General features: G+C 38.6%; 1 protein-coding gene across 1 annotated transcript in view; it reads left to right on the forward strand.

Annotated features, from left to right (window-relative positions):
- Positions 1-1,110: 1,110 nt before the first annotated feature.
- The window catches only part of KCNK2 (potassium two pore domain channel subfamily K member 2), a gene marked incomplete at both ends in the record, with an annotated part of 104,772 nt that continues 81,147 nt past the window's right edge, over positions 1,111-24,735 (forward strand). Inside the window, one exon of the mRNA XM_084262210.1 lies at positions 1,111-1,144. Within this exon, the coding sequence (XP_084118336.1) occupies positions 1,111-1,144 (34 nt within the window). The remainder of the gene's footprint in view (positions 1,145-24,735) is intronic.

Below are 24,735 nucleotides of genomic sequence, written 5' to 3' on the forward strand. Positions count from 1 at the left end.
TTAAAATATTTAAACCAGCATATCAGGTATTTAAGAATAAGGTTGTATGACAGCTATACCACCACATTACTTAAAATAATATTCTTTTGTTGATTTTCTCAGGTAACTGTTGTGACAATAACTTTCTCACAAATATTATGACTAACAGACCTGGTTTTCTGTGTAAAATTTCAAAGTGATAAGATTTTCTGTCTTTTTTTTTTTTAAGGGGATTCAGCAATATTCCTCAAGTTACTGACATCTGAATTTGTCAAATTTCTGCACAACTGAAGGTAGGAAACTAAGTAAATCAGGGTATATTATCAAAATGTGTTAATTTGGATAATCATAATATTGCAGCCCGTGGGGAGGAAGAATGCATGGGGGGAGACATGAAGAATTAATTTTCTAAAAATAGTAAACAGAAAACAAAATCAAACCCTGTAAAGATTATGTTACTCCCTTCTCCCTTGTACTAATAAATAACTTTTGACACAGTTGAGAAAAGATGCTTGAAAGCCTTTTATGACTGCTACTTAGGAAACATAAATTAAAAAAGAAATTGTAGCAATGTAAGTCTTCCTGCTTTAAACAATGGAGCAAATTGTATACTTTGAGGCACACCTGACTCTCTAAAACATGCTGTGGATCTTTCAGCAGCAATTAGACTGCACACTGCATATTCATGTTTCATGTGAATGATGCTTAAGAAAGGAAAAATTAATGGGAACACTGATTTTCATCTATTCAGTTCTAGTAAAGAAGCTGTAGTCTATGAAAACCCAGAACATTTCAGATACAATTATTCAATCTTTTAACGGGGCTCTGGGTAATTTTGGTTCAGGTTTCTAAGCGCTTCTTAGGCTGTTCAATCAGCTGCCCTTTGTAAAGTACTATGAAAATGTAAAACCGTATAAATGCTGTGTATCATAATTAGTTACTCACTAGTTTACTTTTACATGTACATTGAGTATCTTAGACAGGAAATACAGAGAACGACCATACCTGTACTTTGGAAGAGAGTATGTTATAATGAAATGACTTCTTCAGAAGACTCCTTAAAGACAGCAATATAGGAAATGCTTTATCTTAGAACAAAAGCATGGTGACTTCTGAATATTACATCACCAAATGAGGAACCCACAAGCAAGACATAATTTTTACTGTAAGTACTAGTACTATAGTCAAATACTTAATTTATTTAAACTTAACAGTTTTTAATCAGTTTCCATAAGTTGAGGTGGTGGACTAGAATGTAGAATTAACTTAATAGATCAATATTTAAATTGGAGAAAATGGCTCAATGACCTCACATCTGTTCTAAATAAATGTTTCTTATTTTAGTCAATGGCCTTTCTTTTGAAATATTGACTCTGTAGTAAGGTCTGTTTAGGCACAGTTCCTCTATATGTGTTGAAGACTTACCATATCTGAATGGCATAATTTAGGCAAACTGCATCAGTTATCAGTTAACAGTGCATCATTGCTAGTATGCTAGTAGTGAGAGTGATTATTTGGGAATTTAGAGATAACTTTAACTTTGATTTGACCACAAATATCACTTAAAAACTCTGCATATTTATTTACATATGGCAATGTGATATTTAATTTGGAACTTGAAGAAACTGTTGAGTAGACTGATCTGTTTAAAAAACCCGACACTTAGAGCATGCTTTCACTTAAACTTGTTAGTGTGAGTAGTCCCTACTGTAGTCAGATATGGGAGGACCTTGTATTTTTATTTGGGAATTATCAGCAGGTATGTAAGTTTTAACTGGAAATTTTTCTTGAGCCTTTAGAAAAATCCTAGCCAAAATCTGAGAAAAATATTAATGCTCTAATTCTTAGACTGCATGAAAGAGGAAACTCTGTAGATCTTTCTTAGACTAGAGACTTGCACTGTAGGTTTCTGAATTAGAGATTAGTCTTTTGAGCCACCACAAAAGGGTGTATTTCTTTTACTTTTGTGTAATTTTTCTTCTGTTTTACTGTCTTCCCCTCCCTCCCCACCCCCCCAAAAAGCCACCCAAAACCCCAAACCAAAACAACCCAACCTTTAGAAAATGTGTGCATCCTTCCAGTGGGATGTATGAGGTTTTGTTTGTGAGCAGGAATTGTCTCCTTCTGGCTGGTTGTCTGTATCCCTCACTGAGCATAAGGGTAAACATAATCTTGAGTAATTGTGTTGGATTGGGGATAAACAATTTATCACCTTCATAATGGAAGCTTTAGTACCATGTAACAAAACTTTATTCTTTGATGCAGTTCTATTGCTTGCAGAGTTATGTGTGTCCTTTGATCACTTTCAACTGTTCAACATATCTGAAAGTGAACTAGAATTTGTCTCTGTTTTGAATACTTAAGTATGCTGAAAGAATGCCTTCCAAAATACTTAACTCTTTTTATTGAAGGACCACTTTTTCTTGAATTGCTCGAATCCTTTATTTGATACTCCTTTTACTTCTTTAAGTAAGTGGGAATGTTGGGGCTGAAATCAGTGATTAAAAAGCCCAATTTAAGGTGATTTCTCCTTGGTTTACTTTCATCCTTTCTCTGCTCTCTCAGTATCAGTGATTACATACTTTTCTCTAGAATTAGTTTAACATTGCTCTCTGAAGCAATGTCAGAGTTAGATAGCCTGTCAACCATTAGCATTACAGCTGGAGGAGTGAGTAGTTAGGAAAACTATTTAGGAACCCTTAGGAAGCTGATAAACTCAAGCGTTTCTTTTTAAATACTGAAAATAGCACCACCACCACCACCAAATTATTTCTTATCATTTTTTAACCCAGGATTCTAAAAAGTACAGAAAACAGCTAAAGTAAGTTACGCTGAGGTACCAAGACTGCTGTAGCACCCAAGTGCAGCAGTTCCATAGCCTGCAGCACCACTACAGACTCATGACAAATGAAGAATACATTTGCAAAGTCTAAAGGAGACCTCAGGCAGACAGAATGTAATTACCTAACTAGAATTTAAGTAAGGCCGTAGGACCACCTGGGAAGGAGGGTGTTGCTGACTCTTAGTGGAGTGCCAAGCAGGAAATGTTTTTAGATTATTTACTACATAGAGTAACCTGCAGTGCAGTCATATTTTAAAATGATAGAATACTAAAGAGAAAAATATGCAGTGTCAGTAATTTTCAACCCAGTAATGAAGCATAATGGAACAGAGCCATCATGCTATATTAAGCAATCTGCATTTTATAGAACGTGTGAATATAACTTCAGGAATTTGCTGTCTATTGGGTGAAATTACACCAACTTAATATTTATAAACAGAAAGTACTTTTCAGTAGAAAAGTGAAGGAAGCAGCAACTTTGTCTTCTCTGAAATGGAGGTTTCATACAGGGGCTTGTCTTACTAGGGCACCATCCTTTTCTGTACCAATCTGTGGCATTAAATCTGAATGGTATATGAGAGCACATCTCCAAAGAGTTGGTGCACCACATATAAGAGGGAGGTGGATATAAATAGTAGCTATGGGCTGTAGCACAAAACCCTTGTCATATGAAAACCAAAACATAATGCAAAAAAGCCAAGACATCAGTTGTGATTTGCTTTGAAGTCAGCATCTAATACACATTTAATCTGTACGTCTTTAGAGCTATTGTTGCTGTTTCAGTATTTGCAATATGGTGTTGCCAGAAAAGCCATAATCTAAAATGAGACAGGTGAACTAAGAGCAGAAATAAGGAAAATCATAATCTGAGGTAAAAGTCTGTCAAGAGAATGGAAAAGAGAAAATATCTCTGGTTTTTCTAAATGCCTTAGAAACGTGTGTTGTGTTTGAAAGCAGACGGGAAAAAGTAGAAGGCTGTCCCAGAACTGTTTGACACTTTGACTAACTAACTGTTTGCCTTGCAAATATTTTTGGGACAGACTAGATCATGCTCCAGCCAATAGATGATGTTTTATTCCTGTAGTCTCTGGTCCATTATTCCATTGGTCTTCAAAGTTTCTCATTTTCTAGATTAGTTAATCTAGTTATCAATAAATATAGCCAGACATTTGTCAGCCCACTCCAGATGTAAAGACTTAGATTGAAGAGACTATTTGAATTTATGTACACTTAGTATGTATGCTTTGTGTTTCTCCTGGCCCTTGGTGAGACTTCTACTGTGGTCAAGATTTTAAATTTGGAAGTATATCAGGTGAGGAAACAGGGCAAAACTGAAAATTCTCAGGGAAAAGAAAATGAACTAGTGCTTGAAAAAGACAGAGCAAAAAGAATATATGGAAATTAACTCTTAATACATTTAAAGTAAGAAGTCAAAAAGATAAGCGGTACTGAAAACATGTTAACATGCATCATGTTGAGATTAGCTAGATTTTTCATACTTTTATTTTAATGTGTTTTATTGACTTAGATAAAATGGATGGTAGTTTAATTTTCTCATATGTATAACCATTTCCCATCTTAATTAATCTGTAATTAAAAGAGAGGATTTACTTCCTACATCCAGTTCTGGAAGAGAAAGGAGCCACTCTATGCTGGCAGGCAAATTCATATAACATTCAACACGGTGTAACGCTGAGATCTTTGGTATGATGCGGTAAACCACAAAATAACATGAAGGCAAATACCTTTTTGGCCTCCTTCCACTGTTTTATTTATTACATCCTTCTTCATTTTTGACTGGTGCAGAGGAAAATAATGCATGATTTAAAGTAGTCATGACCACTTTTCAGCAATCTTGTGTTTTGAGACAATACTTCCTACATGAAACATTAGAGAAATATATAGAGTTATCCGTGTTTGATTTGAGTTACTCACAGAGAGCACACCTTTCTAAAGAGAGGTAGGAGTGGGCTGAGAGAGGGATGATTTTATTCAGGCAGTGTTTCCTGTAATGATTAAATGCAGGTCAGCAGTGAAATGTAATATACCACAGTCCAGGATTCCATAGGGATCTAGTGCACCTTTACTGTTTTTTTTTGTTTGGGTTTGTTTTTTACTTTCTGGTTTAGACCAGCATCTATACATTCCTTTCTGTCCACACACTTTTGACTAATTTAACCCAAAAGTTTGGGTAGGTTCTGGTTCTTGTCAATACAAGCAATCCATAGAATTTTGACCTCTTGAAGCATTGTTGCAGCAGCCCTCTCCTAAATGAAAATGAGTGACAGACATTGCAGAATGTTCCCCTATCTTCAGTGTTCAGCTTCTCTTCCTCGTGTTTCAGAAGGAGATGGAGATGAGCTTTCTTTGGTAACAGTTTATTCCTTGAAATCGCATGTCTAGCACTTAGTGGATTAAGTAGATGTTATGTTCTCTGTAAATTACTGTAACTGTCATAGATTAAATGGTGCTCTGCAGCTGTGCAAGGATACAGTATCAAAGCAAGGGCTTCTAGTGTTGGGACCAAGGGAAGGTGAAGAGCTGAGAGCGGCCAGTGACAAGGCTGTAACATTTAATGCTCAGCCTGTACAGACCAGGGAAGAGAAGAACCAAGTACTAATCCAGGCAAGAGAGACACTGTTGTCAGAAAGAGGGTGCCTGGCAATAGAGCTTTCTGCTTTATAACTCTCACCTCTATCAAATGCTCAGAATGACCTCAGTACAGCTCTGCAGCTTTCCATCTTTGTATGCTTCAAAGAATTGAAGTCCTTTCTATGCCTAGACTAAAGCAACCCCACTTCAGTAAAATAATTGTTACTGGATTGTTACTTTAATCCTTCTGCTGAAATGTTGATATTTTATAGAACAGCATTAACAGCAAGGCTTTTTTCATTCTTAAACTTTAAGATCAGCCCTCTGAAAGGAAGAGTATATCTTAATTCTTGACACAAGTCCATTGCATTGCGGGGACATTTAACAAACACGTTCTGCAAGAATGTGCACTCTCAGTTCTATAAAGACATGCTGTTCTTAGGCGTAAAAGCAAAGTTCCTTTGCCAGTCTATAGTGTTTTTAGCCAAAATCCATCTTAACAGCTACATTTATTTCAGAAAAGTATGAAATCAAAACCAAAAATCAGGACATGCATGAAAGAGCAAAAACATTAAATTGAAGCATCAAATTTTGCAAAGTTCTAGTTTAAAAAATAGTAGGAAGAGAATCAGGATGGTTTTAAAAAGAAAAAGAACATTGTTTCTTTGCTCCATAATATCTAACATGCTTTAACAACTGCCTAAGTTAAAAGGAAGGCATTTTCTCACCTATCTAGGGTGCACAGTAAATATTGAACTAAATGGAGTGTCTTTTGTTTTTTCTTAAACTGAAGTTAGAACTGCAGAGCTGCATTTTTTCCCAGGATGAATACTTCTGTAGCAGAAGGAGCACTTTTAGTCAGCTTTCTAGTTTTAACTTTGGAGCCACATCTTTGATTCCATCTTATGAAGTGAGTTTACAAACATGCAACAGTGACAAAAGTCTATCTTGAAAGTCTTTTCCCAGCAGGCAAGAAACCTCATTCTAGAAATGTGTCATCTATGTGGAGGTCTGTACAAGTGTGAGGCCATTGGGCTGGTGACACTCTAGTGTGGGAAGGACCAAACAGGAGAGGTGCCTACATGTGAAGTTGGTTCATGTGTTCTGCCTGCTTTGGGTAAAAATGGAGATATTTTCAAGATATTGTTAAGATTTTAAACAAATGATTTAATAAATTTAGAGATGTATGAACATCAGTTTTTTCACTAAATGAAGAAAGTATCTGAAATATGATAAAAATCAACTACCATGAAGAATGAAAGGTTGTTTTCATTACTACAGGATATTTGTTCTTAGAATTAATAGACAAAGGAATTGTGATTCCTGGAAATTGAATATATAGCACTAAAGTGATAGTCATCAAAACCTACAAGTTTGATTCTTGGGTCAAATTAAAAGCTGTATCATCTACAGTGTTTTATTTCAGGTGATGTTCGAAGAGGCCAGTGTATCCCATATTAGTTATTTAAATATTAACCTGACCCATGTTAGATGAATAATGCCTGTTGCTGGTAGTGTATAACTAAGAAGCCGTCACTTCTATTTAATTTTGAACCTACACATGAACCAATTTAAAAGACCCAAACAGATCCTAACATCTCTTTTGAACTGATTATTTTTTTGTCTTAGTCTTGGACTCTTTACAAGTTAGAACAGCCACTTATATAAAGCTTGACAGCCAAATCAAGGGATACAAAATACATAAACTTAATTAGGAAACTATTTCATTTACTTTGGGATCAGGATTAAGATTATAATATAATGCTTTTTACTGATGCTATGTGGTGGGAAGAGAAGCCTGAAGAGTAACAATTTTTCCAGAAAATGAGTTAGTAGTTTTAGAAGCTGTTGTACTGGAACAACATATTGGAGATAAACAGATCAACTAGAAAGCAACTCAAGGGAGTTTATAACCTTGCTTTTTCCTGCTATCTGATGACCATATAAGTCTCCATATATAAAACCAGTGACATAGCAATCCATTCAGGAATGATTGACAAATAGAAGAAACTTTACCAACCCTATGTTCTAAGAAAAAATATGTTGCTTCTTTCTGTATTTAACATGGACCAAACCTTGCACCAAAGCTGAAAAAAAACCCCATTAATTTCATATGTATGGACTAAAAATATTATGTATATATTATTTAGGAGAAAAATTATTTAGATTCATTTTTACCCTCAAAGATTTGCAGTAATATATGCTGTATCATATTATAAACTGAGCATCTATTAATACCAGAAAAAATTCTTTCTTAACAGTCACTTGAATGATGGAGTAGTAGTTGCTGAACTGTTCATTTGAAAACTCATTGAGTTGCACAGTAATCACAGAATCTCCAGTTTTATTATCCTTTATACCGTTGAGAAATGCCTGCTGGATTGTTGTTCTGTTTTCATTTTCATCATGTTCCAAACCAGAATGTATCACTGTCTAAAATGTGTTGGTAGATAATAGAGAAAGGCAAGTGAAAGGTCAAATCTCTTGCAAACTGGTCAAACCACATAACTTAAATTTAAATTGAAACCACATTATATGACCAGAGATAACCGACTTAAGGATTGTAGTGTAATTTATTAAATAAAGAACATTATCATTAAGGGTGCCTGGGACTGCAGCACTGATGAATAAGGCAAAATTCCCATTGGCTTGCCTTTAGATGTGTGCTGGGTTCTTGCTTGTTTGAGGAAAGGGCATTTGTTTGGATTTTCTCTGCTTCACCTAATACCTCTTTTATTTTTTCCTACTCTTCACATAAAAACCATGTACAAAACAAAAACTCCTCAGCAGGAGACATGCCTACATAATGATTTCACCTTGCTAATATTGCCATTATTCCCTCAAATAGATCTTTCAATTTTCCCACCTACCATTTGCTTTATATCTGCTCACAAAACAACTTAGTCTATTGTGTGCACTTATGTACACACAGGGAAGTTAGTACAATGCTAAAGAAAGTGCTGACACCATGCTCCATTTTCTTAGACTTGTAAGTTTAACCCAAAAGTGCTCTTAAAAGGTTGCTGCAGGATCCCTTGTTCTGCCCCATTCCTTGGCTGATGAGAATAACTTCAGAGTTGTTACCACCAAACCAGAGCTGTCAGGAGGGATGCAGAGGTCATACCAGAGACTGTGCAGGTGATCTTTGCCACATGGAAGGCAGAAGCTCAGATCATGTCTCCATAAACATAGGGCTTGAGGATGTGCAGCCTCAATAACTCTGAGAGTTGAATCTTCACCCCCTTGAGTAAATCAATGAAGCCATGAAAGCTGCTGGTCATATGTGCTAAACTACACATATACCAGGAAAAATCTGCCTTCAGCCCCACTGTTCCTCTCACACGGAGGAAGCAGCGCTTTGAACAGCTGGTTACACATTTGAATAAGAGACTGTGTTTGACTATTGCAACACCATTGCTGCCCAAAATGCTTCTGTCCAACTCTCCTGTAAAAAGGAAAGCAGAGCAGCAGGGTCCATCTGTAATGCACACATGTTGCTGGCTCAGCCTTGGTGTACGTAGTCTGATCTCTCCCACAAATATGCATCTGCTTCCCAAGAATTCCAGGCAGGCAGAAATCAAGCACTGGAGCTGAATGTGACATTCTGAAAATCTCAATGAATTTGTATTATATGCTTTCTTTAAAGGTGTGTTCTCTCCAGTATAACTTTGCTATTGCAAAGAATCAAATCCAATACTGAAACAATATCCTCTATCAATTAATATAGGAAAAGGTTTCTAGAGTTTTCTTGAGCTCTTTTTTAGAATGTTGTGGTGCTTCAGATGAGACATAGACTACTTTCAAATGTTACTGTAATTATTTTAAGGAATTTTGAAAACCACTGTCAAGAAGAGTATGAAAAGCACAACTGTAGAAATTTTTTGGTGGATGGGACTGAAGTGGGAAGATATATAGCCTCTGTTGCTAATGTATATGGAGAAGTAACATACAACAAAGTGATGGGTGTCATCATACTGTTGCTTTAATTTGGAAAACCCATGTAAAGAATAAACTGTAGGACACTGAAAGTAAAATCCTATTAATGTATGAGTCACTTCTGCTTAGATTTGATGATCTCTGGAATGCAATTTCCTGTGAACAGAACACTTGCAAGAAACCAGCAGAGAAGGGCCTCACTGAAGAGCTCTGCTGACGTGGCTCAGTCGGTATTTCACAATATGAGCTATACTTCACCATCTGTCTTCTGTGCCATGATCATCTCTCTTCATACCGTCAGCAAACAGAGACAAGACACTCAAGAGGTGATGCACGCTACAGCTTCCCTTGTTCTTTGTATGAACTACTTGGAATTAAGTCCTTTTTTAGCAATTACCACCCAATGTGACAGTAATGCCCTCATGGTGGATGTGTTACTGAGAAATGGTTGTGTCTCAGTCTTTGAGACAAAGTGGAAAGCAACAATACTTGTCCTCCTCAAAGTGGGGCAGACTTCTTGCTTTTACCAGTGTATGATGCAAAGGTAAAATTAGCTGTAAAGCTCCACTGATATCAATAATGAAACTCAGTGAAACCAGTTGCTTTGTGGATACTCAACTAGACAGTTTTTCTTCGTTGTTGCCTGGATGCTGTATATGAACTGTGTTGACATGTTGACATGTGTATACTTGCTTGTATAGCAAGTGTTCTGGGAATCTTTTCTTTAGCTACCTAAAGTTGCTGCAAAAGTCTTCATTTTCTTTCTACATAAATGCAACCTGATACCAAAAAATGCAAAAGAAGATGATATATAACCTGTGCCTGCTTACCAAGGGTAAGAAAAGATTAATTTAATGAACAAAAAATTGGTAGCAATGGTATATGTCTGGTTATCTTAAAAAATTAGACTATATGTATATAATGCACCTGAAAAGCCTATCCTTTATGAATGTGAGGAGAAAAACCTGTTCTAGCATAAGCAAAATTCTGAGAGAGAAGAAACCAGATGTTACTGACTTTGCAAAATGGAGATTTTTGGTCACGCTTCATTCCATTCATCCTGTCCCCATACAGACTGAGATGCGAGAATCTACTTCAGGTTTCTGTTCAACTGAGGTAAGTATCCAGCAGAAGGGACATCACCAGAGCTCTCCCAGAATGCTATTGTGTAGTAAAAAGAAGGCACACAGATGAAGAATGAAATTCTGTATGGAAGTTTTCCATACATTACAGATGCTATTGCTTCCATAGAGAACTGAGCACTTTGTACAAAGAAGAGAACAACATCTTCACAAGTGCAAAGATGTGGAGTAGGGTGGCTTAAAAGTTCAAATTAGAAGCTGGTGGATATGGAATATCTCTCAACAGAGACATAATGACAGGAAAGAAAAATGCAGCTATACTATACAGGAAACACATTTATCAACAGGCTTTGCTGGTATTTCTAATAAACCATAAGAAACACTGCTGAAATCCTGGTTTTAGCTGTAGGTACAGATGGGCTTCTTCACAAAAACTCAAGTATTTTTAAAGCTGTGGAGAGATAGGACTGTAACAGCACAGTGATGGCAGAACTGTGGGTCTCCAGCTGTATGACTTGAGAATGTACTGTAAGGCAGCCTGTATGACAGATCTCTGTAGACAGAAAATCCTCAGCTCTTAAGCAGAGCTGGCACAGGTTGGCAGCCCTTGGAGATAAGAAAAGGGGGAAGTGTAAAAGCTTTTCTAATGAACTCCCAACCATTCTTTGGAAATTCTTCAACTTGGTGGGCATTTGTCTGGGAACCTCTGTGTTGGCTTCTCCAAAATGTATTCAGTGATCCATTGGGCACTGTGCACTACGATTAAAGTGTGCATCAGAGCTCTGTTTCCCATAATCTATGGGAAAAATGATGGGGTGGGAACTTTGCTTTAACAGCATTTATTCAGCACAGCATAGTGCCTTAGCCATGCACAGCTTTTGTGCGTGGATGTAATTATACCCTGTACTCTAGCTATGGGTGTCTATTTGCATTGCCGAAGAGTTGTGTATAGTAATAGGGATGTGCGACACTCATGAAAGCCTAATGCCTTCATCCAGCTTGGTGGCAGACAGAACTAGACAGCAGGAATGCACATCTGACATAGCAGGGACAAAGCTGTGTTATCCTTTGCTACCATTAATTGGAGATGGTGAGAAATTTTTTTGAGGTGTAATAAAATGTCTTTGATGACAGATGCCAGTCCTTCAAGGAAAAAATCTTTGCTCACAGTAAAGCATTGTCTAACTGAAACTTCCCATGGGAACCTGCATTTCAGCTCCACTATGGACACAGTAATGTGATTGATAATGACAGGCTAGTTAAGGTGCTGGATCAAGCAGATCAATACTGGCTCTTGATTCTTCCATATTCCAGGTGAGGATCCTGACCTACAGTCTAGTTGCTTTTGTGGGATGTGTAAGGGACTTTTAGTTAGTACTTAACAGAAAATAAAGTTTCTAGAAGTTTTAATTCTCGCAGTATGTGGAAGAGGGCATTCGCATGTGTGGAAAGATCCAGCTTTTGACTACCCATGCAGCCACTGCACACACTGCCACTGTCCTATCAACCTCTAACACCCTCTAGATGGAACAAGGAAAACATTTTATTTACCCAAAGTCAGAAGAATAACTCTTAACGGCAGAGAAGATGGAGATGGAAGAATCCAGAAAAGAAAACATTTAGTTAACCCAACAACCCACAGTCAGCCCATGCCCACTCTTCTGATTCATTTTCCTAGCTCTATCCACAAACACATATTTTGTTCCCTGTGACTGCCCCAGAAAGGGTTGTCCTCCTATTCACTGTGACATTTTTTCTATTTCACAAGCACACCCTCTTCTGCGATTTCCAAACACATATTATAAACAGAAGTATGTTGTAGGGGAAAGTAACCTCACTAACCTATGCAAATATCAGAGAAAGTGTGAGGATTATATTAGAAAGGATAAAAAAAGGATAGTAATATGAAGAAGTAGAAGAAACAGAAAAAAGGTGTTCCCACTATTTTTTAAATGTGTCTTTAAATTATTTACTCAGCACTTTGACAGCTTTTTTCATTCATCTTAATATTTAATCACATTTTTTAATTATATTAGTAACTTGAGGCTACTTCTTAACTCAGCAATAGCTTCATCTTCTATTAATAAATGGCACATATCCTTGGCTTTGACACTTACTTGCTGCAAATGTTTTGGCTTTGGTGGAACATGCAGTTCAGGACATTGTTATTGCCTCTTAAATCTCAAACCTTCCCAAGTGATCAGTACAGTGCTTCACCCTGATGATAACTTAGCATTAAAATGTTTGATTTCCACTGTGGTACTTGGTCCTACTGTTACTAAAAATACAGGAGACCAGAGAACACTTTCTTTAAAAAAAAAAATTATGTTCTTCTAGATGATTTTTTTTCTTCTCCTTAGTCTAGAGAGGGGACAGCATGGTACCTGAGAGCTATAGGTTGGAAGAATATTATATCTCAGTGTGTGTGACTGAAAGGGTTTGAGATGAAGGTCCTGGGCTTTTTGAGCTGCACACCAAATGAACTCCCTCGCTGGGGTTACAGTGCTCATGTGGCAGTGGGCTGCACAGTTTTGGAGGTGGTTGGGGGAGATGAGGCATTGGCATGACTTCTGGGATGCAGAGGCCATCCAGCCCGAGTCCTCAAGGGAACAGTAAAAGATCTTGGACTTGCTGAGCTATCCACTCTCCCCACAGCTCTCTGAAGTCTATGTGGCTATGAGGTCAGGAAGACTGACCACGTCTCCCCTGAGCCTCTGAGACCAATCTCCTGTTTTTGCGGGCAGCATGTCAGAGAAACCTTTTTTATAAATCAAACAGCCTCTATTTTACATTAGGTTTTTGTTCTCATCCTCCCTATTGTGATTTTGTTTCAGAAGCTGGCTTTTCTCATGTTTTTTGTGATTTCCAGCCAAAATTTATTCAAAGAATGGTTTGGGTTTTTTTTTGCCAACATGGTCCATTAACTCAAAAAAAGTCTTTTTGATTGATCTACACACAGAGATCAGATGTCTTCTCAGCCTTCATTTTGCCAGAATAAGTGAGCTGATCTCTTCGAGTTCTCTCTGACACAATCTATCTAAAGTGTCTTCTGCTCCTCTTTGAATTAAATGTTAGGGAGCAATGATGACTAGAACTAAGTGCACTTTTCCCACTGATATTTTACTGGGGCACATGCAGTTGCCATGCAGTGATCTGATAGCACTTTCTGGGCAAAGCCCATCTCCTATGTATTGTTGATACCAGCAAAAAGAATCAGTATAAAAAAGATGGTGGATTTAACAGGACTTCTAACAAAGTCATGGTGGCCAGGTGTAGTCCCTAGTGACTGGAAGAGAGGAAATATCACAGACATTTTTAAAAAGGGTAAGAAGGAGGACCCTGGGAACTACCGACCTGTCAGCTTCACCTCTGTGCCTGGGAAGATCATGAAACTGATCTTCCTAGAGCCTATGCTGAGGCACACAGAGGACAGGGAAGTGATTTATGACAGCTAGCATGGCTTTACTAGGGTCAATTCCTGCCCAATCTAACTAGTTGCTTTCTACAATGGAGTAACTGAATCAGTGGACAAGGGAAGAGCTGTGGATGTCATCTCTCTGGATTTTTGCAAGGTCTTTGACACAGTCCCCCACAACATCCTTCTAAGTTGGAGAGATATGGATTTGATGGGTAGATTGTTCAGTGGATAAGGAATTGGCTGGATGGTCACATCCAGAGGGTGGTGGTCAATGGTTCCAAGTCCAGAAGGAAGTGGAGTTTCTCAAGGGTCTGTGCTGGGACTGGTGCTGTTTAATATCTTTATTAATGATATTGACAGTGAGATTGAGTGCACCCTCAGCAAATTTGCTGAGGACTCCAAGCTGAGTAGTGAAGTTGATGTGCTGGAGGGATGCGATGCCACCCAGAGGGACATGGAAAAGCTGGAGGAGTGGGCCCAGGTGAACCTCATGAGATTCAACAAAACCAAGTGCAGGGTCCTGAACCTGGGTCAGAACAATCCCCATTATCCATACAGGTTAGGAGATGATGTATTTGAAAGCAGCCCTGAGGAAAAGGACTTGGGACTATTTGTAGGTGAGAAGCTGGACATGAGCCACCAAAGTGTATCTGCAGCCCAGAAGGCCAGCTGCATCCTGGGCTGCACCACAAGAAGTGTGGCCAGCAGATTGAGAGAGGTGATTCTGCTCTGGTGAGACCTCACATGGAGAACTGTATCCAGCTTTGGAGCCCTCAACACAAGGACATGGACCTGTTGGAGAGTGTCCACAGGAGGGCCACAAAAATGATCAGAGGTCTGGAGCACCTTTCCTGTGAAGACAGGCTGAGAGAGTTGGGCTTGTTCAGACTGGACAAGAGAAGGCTCTGGGGGGACCATATAGTGGCCTTCCAATACCTGAAAGGTCCCTACAAGAAAGCTGAGGAAGAACTGTTTATGAGGGCATGTAGCAATAGGACAAGGAGTAACAGTTTTAAACTGGAAAAGGGGAGATGTAGGATGGATACTAAGAAAAAATTCTTCAATATGAGGGTGGTAGCTCACTGGAACAGGTTGCCCAGAGAGGTAGTGGCAGCCCCATCCCTGGAGATATTCAAGGTCAGGTTTGATGGGGCTCTGAGCAACCTGATCTAGTGAAGAACTCCCTGCTTACTTCAGGGGAGTAAGATTGGACTAGATGACCCCTAAAGGTCCCTTCTAACCATACACATTTTATTATTCTATGAAATATGGTTAAAACAGACTAGAAGGACCCAGCTTATTATGGGGCACTTCTTTTTATTCATACAGTGATGACATCAGGATCAGGAACCAGAATGCACTGGCCCACATGGGTGGGGCTGGTTGTAGGTAGGTGTGAAAGAATCAGTACCCCAAATATGTGATGTTTGGTGGCTTTCTGCTCAGGGGCTGGCCAATTTGGGATCCTTTTCAGAAAGTGCTAACTGTTCCTCTTTCACTTATAGGGGAGAATAAGAATCTCCTTCCTATGGCCATAAAGCTTATTTTAGACTCAGATTATTGAAAGGGTTTAAGGATGATTGAACCCTGAATAGTCTTAGGCAGAAATGTAAGATTCCCTGTGCAATGTATTGCTCTGAACCAGAACAGCAAGAGGAAAATGAAGAGAAGCACCAGCTTCCCCCCGACCGAGCTCCAATTATGTATATCTAATATATATTCATCAGTTTACCCATTACAATTAGAAAGATTCATCAGTTATAATATCCAACCTGGGCACTTGCATTAATTACCACCAAGAGCACTCTGTGGTATCTGAAGAGGAGAAAGAAAAAGAAACATTCAGTGTTACAAAAGTAAGGAAAAAGTGTGAGGGGTGAAGGGCCTGGAAGCAGGTAAGGACTACAGCTGTTGCATCCAGGGTTCTCACGAACTGCATCAGGCAGAGGGATTAAAGGAGGATTGTGCCTTTTCAAAACAAAAAGTTTCTAAATAGAAAGATGGGCAAAAGCTAGCTACTACTCTTCCCTCCCCCCGCCCTCCCCCCCACCCCATAACCTCAGGCCAGAGTCAGTAGATATTATTTAATAACCTACCATTAAAGAAGAGCAGTCTAATTACCAGTTTGTGCTAAAAAAAAAGTCAAGAGAGTCATACTCTTTGAAAGAACAAAATTCTGAGAGGATTAATTACATGTGAGATACCCAAAACAGAGACATATTTAATATTTGTATAAAACCAAACATGTTTATTTTCCTGTTTATGGTATCCTAATTTTGAGATCAGATTGCAGTAGAGACCAGAACTAAGAAAAACATTGTGTGAGATACTGACTAAGGTTTAAAAGCAGCTGAGTTAGTTTGCCAGGGTGCAGAACACTCTTGGATGAGAAGGCAGGTTTTAGAAAGAAAAGAGGTAATGGCACAGTAAATTGAGATGACAAACAAGTCTTATTAATAAAGAGGGATTTATAAAGTTAAAAAACCTAACCAACTTCAGCAGTTCAGTTCTCAAGTGGAGTGAATTTGCAAGGAGCATTGTCAGAGTTTACACTTGAAGGAAAAAATGGGGAACTAAACAATGCTTGGCCTTTGATAGAGCTACTATTTTGGCAAGAAACAAAACTATCTATGGGAAGCTGTACCTAAAAGGAAATGAAGAATAAGTATTCTCTACAGTGAAGAAGATTGTTATGTGGAAATTGCTCAGATAGAGAGCCATTTCTGCTGACTGAAATGCCCCCTTGAACACGAATGGAATTGTTGTTGCTTATAAATTGGATATTGATACCCAGGTCAATATGAAATCTTAAGTCAATTTGAATATAAAGGAAAAAAGCCAGGCTGTGCAGTGACAAACCCAGCTCTGTAATAGCTGTATACAAACTAAATGTAATTGCAAAGCAGTCTCTTGAAAACAGAATTTTACTGATTATTGAGGGAGACAGAAGCTGGAAATGTGTGTGGTACTTCAACTCACAGGGAGAATGTATAAGCCAAAAAGCCAAAAGCACTTGGAGGTAGAAAGAAAAACAGTTTTTTAAAAAAACCCCAACAAACTAAATTAAGATATAAACAGAAGAGAAAGCAATATAAGACAAATTTCACAAAGAAAAAAAGAAAATTAAAACATCATTACAGTGGTAGGAGCACACTGAGGAAAACAGAAAAAAGATCAGGAGTTGTTAAATGTGCATGATTAAACTAACTTTCTGTCCATGATCTTGATACTCATTATATGTTTTGGAGATTTTGGAAACAAATGTCTGTTACAAAAAAGAAAAATGACCCCGTTCTCTCAGAGCACATTTAGAACTGTGCACACAAAGAGCTAAAGCACAACCTGTTAAAAATTTCTTGTCCACAGGGAACTCATGTTGTCAAGTCACTGTTTTCTAGGTCCCTTCGATAAAAATGGATGTAACAGTACTTTTCCACCTCAAAGAATTAATGAAATAAAGAGCACTTCACAATGTTTAACATATGTATACGCTACTGTAATGAGGCCAATACACACACCTGAGCTAGACTTAAAGGTCTGTACTAGAGACAAAATATATGGTAAAGACTAAAGGAATGACACTTTGAATAACTGGCATGCCCCCCATTCTAAATTAATTGGTGACAGTGTTTCCGTTAGGTTCATACGCTGTTTTTTAATACAATGGGCAAGTGGGTTTGTATCATAGTTCCACATTATCCAAAACCAAGCTCCACACACTTCTTTTAGTGTTTGCCTTTTGTGCTTTCCTGCAGTTAGCATTTTCTGAGAGCTGCGCTCAGCTCAACACCCAAGGAAACTTCTTAAGCAGGTAGGCTACTTCTGTGCCATGGTATGTGGTAGTCCTTCCTATTTTCCTGGGCTCAGAAGCAGATGCAGGCTGAATGACATGGCTGTACTGGGGCAAAACCATCCCCTTGTCCCAGCGCTTCCTAGACCCAGTTCCCATGCCAAAGAAAGCTGAAGCCCAGAGCCTGAGCATAGCCATGGCATGTTGTAGCTGGGTGTTGGTCTGAATGCTCAGTGGAGCAGGACCCTGGGGCATGCCAAGGCATGCAGGGGAACATAAATATAGACAGAGCCATAGATAATGTGAGAAATGAATGCCTTTAAGTTTTTAGGCTTCCTTTGAAGTCGATGGGAATTCGACTGAATAAGGTGTACATAAAAACGGAATAAAAGTCTTCAGGTTTGGCTTGTTCGGACATGGGGGCCAATAGTAAATGCTTTATTGCTGAAATCATAAGCAGCTAAATATTTGGGGATTAAGAACACCCCACCCAATGGCTTGTTGGTTAAAGTATTCACAGGGAGGTAGAAGATTTGAGCCCAGATCTGTCCTGTCTGTTGGGTGGATGCTTCAGCTACTGAGCCACACCAAGCAGTGCCTTTTAGCTCTTTGTTCTAGCTGTCCCTTTCCTTCCTCTCTTCCCACTTTTTACTCCATCCTTGTCAAGTCCCTTCAAAAGTCCACCGAACATCTGGAATCTGAACTTTGGACAGATCCTCCCTTGAGAGATATAAAGTGCAGAGCTCAACAGGGTTTAGTACACTTCTTTTTCTGTAGCATTGCCCAATGGCTACTTGATGGCAGTTCCTGGAAGACTTCTGTGAGCTCCTCCCATGGGTGACTGACTTTCTCCATATGTTATATACGGAAATAAGGTTCTAACTTCAGTCTGCATTTGTTTGAAAGGTGACTAAAGCTAGACTCATGACCACAAAACACAGTGACTTTTAAATCACTGTATTGACTAAGATTGAAGCTCAGAAGATTGTGAAATCACAAGAGAGAATGACCAAAGTTTGTCTAACTTTATTCAAGTGATGTAATCTAAATCAGTGGGACTGCTCCTCAGTAGCTGAGGAGAAGTGAATCTGGACTGCAGGAAAGATTCTTTCACCCACTATTGTCCTCTATTATTGCAGAGAGGAAAATCATATGATTCCTTCCACAAACTGGTGACCCTCAGGTTTCCAGCTTGACATTACAAATCCTTTAGCATTAAATGCATAACAGTCCCAGGAACAGAAAGGTACAGGTTTTACTACAGAAGCATCTTGTATGTCAGCATGTTTCTAGTAAGGGACCTCAGAGAAAATTCGTAGTAAGATGGGGACCCTCATGCTGCAGGGTCAGAAATTCATACATCTGCATGCCAGCAGACTGTTCAGCTAGGTGACAGCTCTATCTTTGTTGCGATATAGGGCTGTTTTAAAAAGTTCATTAAGCTACTTTTATTTATTTCATTATTATAAACTGCAATACAATAATATATTTCTTAATATTATAGTAATAATTAGAGCTTATAGCTGCTGTACAAATGCAGTATGTGTAGGTAATACAGATATATACCTAAACTGTGCAAGTGGTATATTGAAGGATGTGTCACAGTTAGTTTGTCAGTAATTGTTGTGTATAGCTTCAATGTTATTTACTTTAAGACACACGTGGCCAGGTGTGACACTTCAAGTGGTGTTTTTCCATATACAGCTTTCTGTTAAATATTCTACACTGCAGCTATCATGTGTGCAGGCTCTTCCCAAAGTGGTCATTTTGAATGGTTAGTGGTTCAGCAGCTACTGACAGGTTGCTTTCTTGTCTAAAAATAGAGGAATGTGTGAATCCTTGTACACAGCGGGTACTCAAGTAGTAATGAAAGTGATTGATGATAAAAAGATTTCTTTCTTCTCCTCTGTCATCAACAACCTATTGGGATCAAGAGAACACTGGGATAGAAATTAATCTTCCTTGAGTTATTCTGAACAGTCAACTGATGGGAGATTTCTTTGATCTCATTCAGTGAAATTGATTAATTCTGTTAATTACTCTGTTTGAACTGAGTTAGCAGGAATTTTCTGTGTGTTGCAGCATCCTTGATGGTTTGTCTTCTTGCATGCCAGACAAGTAAACTAGGTAAAGAATTTGAAGGGAGGTGGTGTCACTGTAGTGTTTGCTGACTAAGATTGATGGTGACTATCAGTGATAAATATCTGTAGAAGTGATCAGATGTAATTTCTTTCTGTACTTGGATTTTTCATTGAAACTGTCATTGGTTAAAATGCATAAACAGTCCTTGGAGCAGCAACTCGTGTCTTCCTCTGCCAAGTGAATGCATAATCACTAAGGTAGGAATGTTTCTCTTTCTCCCTCTGTTCTTTTCCCACATTTTCCTGAATTCTACAGAAGAAACGGGATTACATTAGATCTTTGTGATGCCTACTGGATTAAGAGATTGTCATAAATCTAAGGATGTCCCTTGAATCTCATGCCAACTGCTTATGAGCCTGATGCCCTCTGGGTAGGTTCTCATGACCATTGGCAGTGGGGTACTTATCTCATACCTGTAGTCCCTTTTTTTTTTTCCAGTAAGCAGACTGAATTGTACAACCAAGAGGAGAGACTTTGGGTGCTTGGGGCTGTAAGAATAGGCTGACATACATTTGTCCCATACTGAGGAGGTGGTTGCCTAAGGTTTGTCAGTCATCCTGAAATCCGTTTTTACTCTAATTATCTTTCAGTCAAAAATAAAAAAAAAATATAGTAAAATTTTGAGATTAAAAAAAACCCTCAGTGTTTGTTTTTGGAGAGAGGTGTGAGAAAAGAAACAATAAAACATATTGTAGCTACATCTCCTCTAGCTAGGCTTCAAGGTGATTTGTCTTTCCCATGTAGATAGCAGGCACTTAAGACAAAATAATTCCCAAAATAACTGGAAGTCTTCTGTTGCTGGGATCTAGTTCTCTTGCATCTTTCCTGCCATGGGTTAGTCATGGCTCAATGAAAAGGCCTTTGTACTGCCCTTCTCTGACAGTGTGGGCTCTGCGGGAAGTGGGCAGCGAACTGACTGAAGAACCTCTCTGTGCAGTACTTGCCCTGGGAGTAAACAGGTCATTTTCCTGTTTTCAGTAAAATCCTTTCTGCTGGTGGCAAGGGACATTAAACTTTCTAAGCAACCATGTATATTACCTTATTTTGCACAGATATGTAAGTCAGAACAAGAAATACAGTTCAGCAATGTTTCCTAGAGACCAGACACAATCACAGGGCTGCACTCTCGAGTCCAGTAATGTGTTAGGATCGGTGATCTCCAAGCATGGCCTGCTGGAACTGGGGGAGTCCCAGTGATAGGCTCTCTCCAGGAAGGGGAAAGGTGTGGATTTAAATTCCATTATGCACAAGAAATAATCGGAGTCCTTTTTTCCTCATATCCTCAGAGAGTCTTCCAATCATTGCACTATTGCATAAACACTTTCGTTTATGTTTTAAAAGAAAGTGGTAACCATCCCGACATATTACATGAAGTTTGTTCTGCTAGCCTTCCAGAAAAGCCTACTAAATACACTCCCCTAAGGAGATAAGTAAGGAAGGCTTATTTTCTGGATCAGCTGGGCATAAGAATGCCATTAGTGTTGAGCAGCATGGTGGGTGGCTTATTTGTGTCCAGGAGCAGAAAGCTTGCTGAAGAACACCAGTGGTGAAAATAAAGCCATGCAGGAATGAAAGGAAATATTTCTTTGGGATCACAGTTTTGCATATAGGCACTGCTGTCCAATTTGGATGCTGTCTGTGCCCTGCACAACTATACAAAAAACCCGAAGTAGCTGACAGAGGGAACTCCAGAACTGGAGGCAACGCAGACATGCCACTGTATTTGAGACAGTTTGCCATGCCAAGAGGTCGGTTACTAGTCTGAGTGTGCCACTGCAAAGGCCTTATCTGCCCCACCTTCAGGACCTGGCAGTATTTTTGTCTTATGCTTCACAATCTTATGCAGGCAGCAGCTTGCTCCTAATTCCCACATGGCTCCTTGTTCAGGGTTCTGACATGATGATGTACAGGCATATCCAAAATCCTTCACACCTGGATTATGCACATTTCTGTAGATCAGCAGGACACAGGACATACTCCCTATGTTAGGAGTAAGGGATATGGGATATTTTTCTCACAAGTCCATTTTACTAGTTACCATACTGTGATCACAGCTGACTTTCCTAAATATTCTGGGCAATTTTATGAGTAAGAAAAAATCATCATATCTTCCCTCTAAAATAAAGAAGGAAATTGCCAATGAGTCCTCAAGAATGTGGTACAAATGTTCAGCCTGAGGCTTCCTAATTCGCTGCTTTTGTTGTATTTCTTCCATTGAGATATTCTTACCGGATAATGCCTTAAGTAAATTTTTTGAGTACTAATCTCCTTAATATCTGAAGTCATTCTGAGAGAGAACATGAAAAGCTAGGAAAGCAATAATTTCAGGAATTGGTTTCTTTATGGCTTTTCTATTAACTTTTCTTGGCAATCATGCTTCTTAAATTGGTATATTCCCACTTTCAACAACAACAACAAAAAAATCACAGAAAGATTGCAAAAACTGTTTCAGGGGATGCTTATGCTTTATCTGTTACCAATATAAATAATTCAGGAAAATAATTTTTATTGAAGAACACTTTTTACACTAACGTCATGATTGTTTTACAATCTTACTTTGCCCATTTATGTGACAGAGCAAGTGATCTTTTTGGGCAAGGGATTATAAAAATAGTAGGATGTTGAGGATTTTAGAAATAGAACGGCCTTCATGTCCAGGCTGCTAAGATGTCATGGAAATTTCATAATATTAATTTTAGCTGTTTTATGTGAAGGGGTCATATAAAACAACTTTCTCACCAATCACAGTCCTATGGGTATCTGGTTCTACTTGCTGCCTGGGGTATTTACCTCTGAGGTAAATGTGGGCCAACCTTCTCCTATATTTTGTACCGACATTTTCCTCGGAGCTGGAGACCAGCTTTTATTGCTGCCTCTAATAGCTGAAAAAAAACAGGAAACTGTACAAAAACAGTGGACCAATCTCTTTGCATGCTTAACATCTGTGGCACAATGCAACTGAAAGACATCATTTCTAGAAAAAAAGTAAAGATAGATTTACAGATAATTTAAAGCTGAAAGGATGAGTACAAAACTTTATCTTGTTGTCCTGCCAACACAGCCCACAGCTGCCAGCCCAAGAGAAACCATCAAGCCCAGAATTTCAAGGTTTAAAGAAAATAGAGGGAAGAGTAACCAAGGATGCAAGCGCTGAGCAATGCCAATGCACCATGCATCTGAATGGCAGCGAATTCTTGCTGCCCAAGCACCTTACCAAAAGCGAGCTCTGCTCACCCAGCTTTCTGCCTGCATGGTGCTAATGGCATCTTTTATCACAGCAGAAAGGTTTGGTCATTGGAAAGGGCAGATGATCCTCTGCAGATAAAGCTGACAAGTTGTGATGCCCTGATTTTCAAAGTCAGACTTTTAATTTGATATGAAATTACCTCTTCACTTCTGTTTAGGAGCTTAAGAGTCAATCTGGGAGATAATTTTTTTTCTCAGAGTTTTAAAATTTGAAACTCTGTGCCTCTTTAAATTAACTAACCATTTCTCACAACTGCCACGTTTCGACACCAGCATTAGCGTACAGCTTCGTTTCAGAGCGTGATTTGTGAGCTTTGCGCCTGGTGTTGGGGGTAGGAGAAGATTAAAAAATAATTGAGAAGAGATAAAATAAGAGGTCTATCCTTAGAACAAGCTATCAAATTAAAAAAAAAGACTATCAAATGCCTGTCTTTCTATAAAAAATCTATAGCATATACATGTACATCTGCATGTAGCTGAACACGCAGAGACTGACAGAAAACGGAGTCTCTTGTGGACATTTGGAAATAATTCATAGATTTCATTGCACTTTCTCTTATGGCTATTGCCTTGTAGAGGAAGCCTGATGGTTTAAAAACATGTATGACACTTAATGTTCTCCTTTTTCATCTCCTCATTTATATTCTTTATTTCTGCTAGCAAGTTCTTTCATTATCCCTGCACGATATTTATTTAGTATTGCCTGGGTTATTTTCTCTTGTCTTTGTCTGATTTGTTTTGTTTCCTCCAAATTTTATTTGTAGATTACTCTACAAGAAAAGCACTAATGCTATTTTAGGTGGTTTCCAGTGTCCTCTGTCTGTATTTTATTTTATTTACAGATGGCTGTGCCATAGATCTGTGTCACTATTTCCAGAGTTCCCTTAAATGTGGATGTAGGACTTCACAAATATAAAAATAAAATCCTCAGCTCCTCAAGATATAGTTTAGAAGTAAGCACCTGCTTGCTCACTCAAGGAAAACTACCTTTAGAGTCAGCACAAACATTGTCCATTCTCTTGTGTTCAGTCTCATATGTACATTCTTCTTCTTACAAAATACACCAAGCTTTTTTCCAGCCTGCAAAGGCAATACGGAGATTAAGTTTCCATCTCATAAGTCCTGGAGTAGCGCCATGACAATCTACGAGGACAGTTGCATGATTGGTACAAATGGGTGTGGACAGCCAGATATACAATCTAGACATTCCCGTTGTCAGTCTCCTATTTTGAAGAGACCACAACTAGCAAAAATGAAAAAGAAATTACAAAGCAGCAATTTTGTAGAACATTTTGATGATTACAGAAAAACATTTTGTAATCATCCCAGAACGCCACTGGCTTTCCCTCAAGATCAGTAATTCAAAGTAGTAGTGAGCTTTTCCTGTGTATAAATAATCCATAAGAAAGGTGACATATAGCAATTCACATTTATCATTGATGAGAATGGCATTGGAAATTTAGTTTTAATTGTTGTTTCTGATGCTGTCCAAGCATAACAGATTTGTGAAAGCAAATACAAAAAAACAGTGGCAGAACATGTGACAAATAAATCCCATTAGGTCTGGTAACACAACACAGGCAGGGAGGAAACCCGCTGGGAGATTTGCAAGCCAGTAAAGAAAAATACACATCCACAATATTAATTACAACAGCGAATACTTTATGGGTTCTAAAACAACTTCCCACTTGCTGCACGTGGATAAATA

This window comes from Gallinula chloropus, assembly GCF_964237585.1.
Source record: "Gallinula chloropus genome assembly, chromosome: 3".
Taxonomy (NCBI): domain Eukaryota; kingdom Metazoa; phylum Chordata; class Aves; order Gruiformes; family Rallidae; genus Gallinula; species Gallinula chloropus.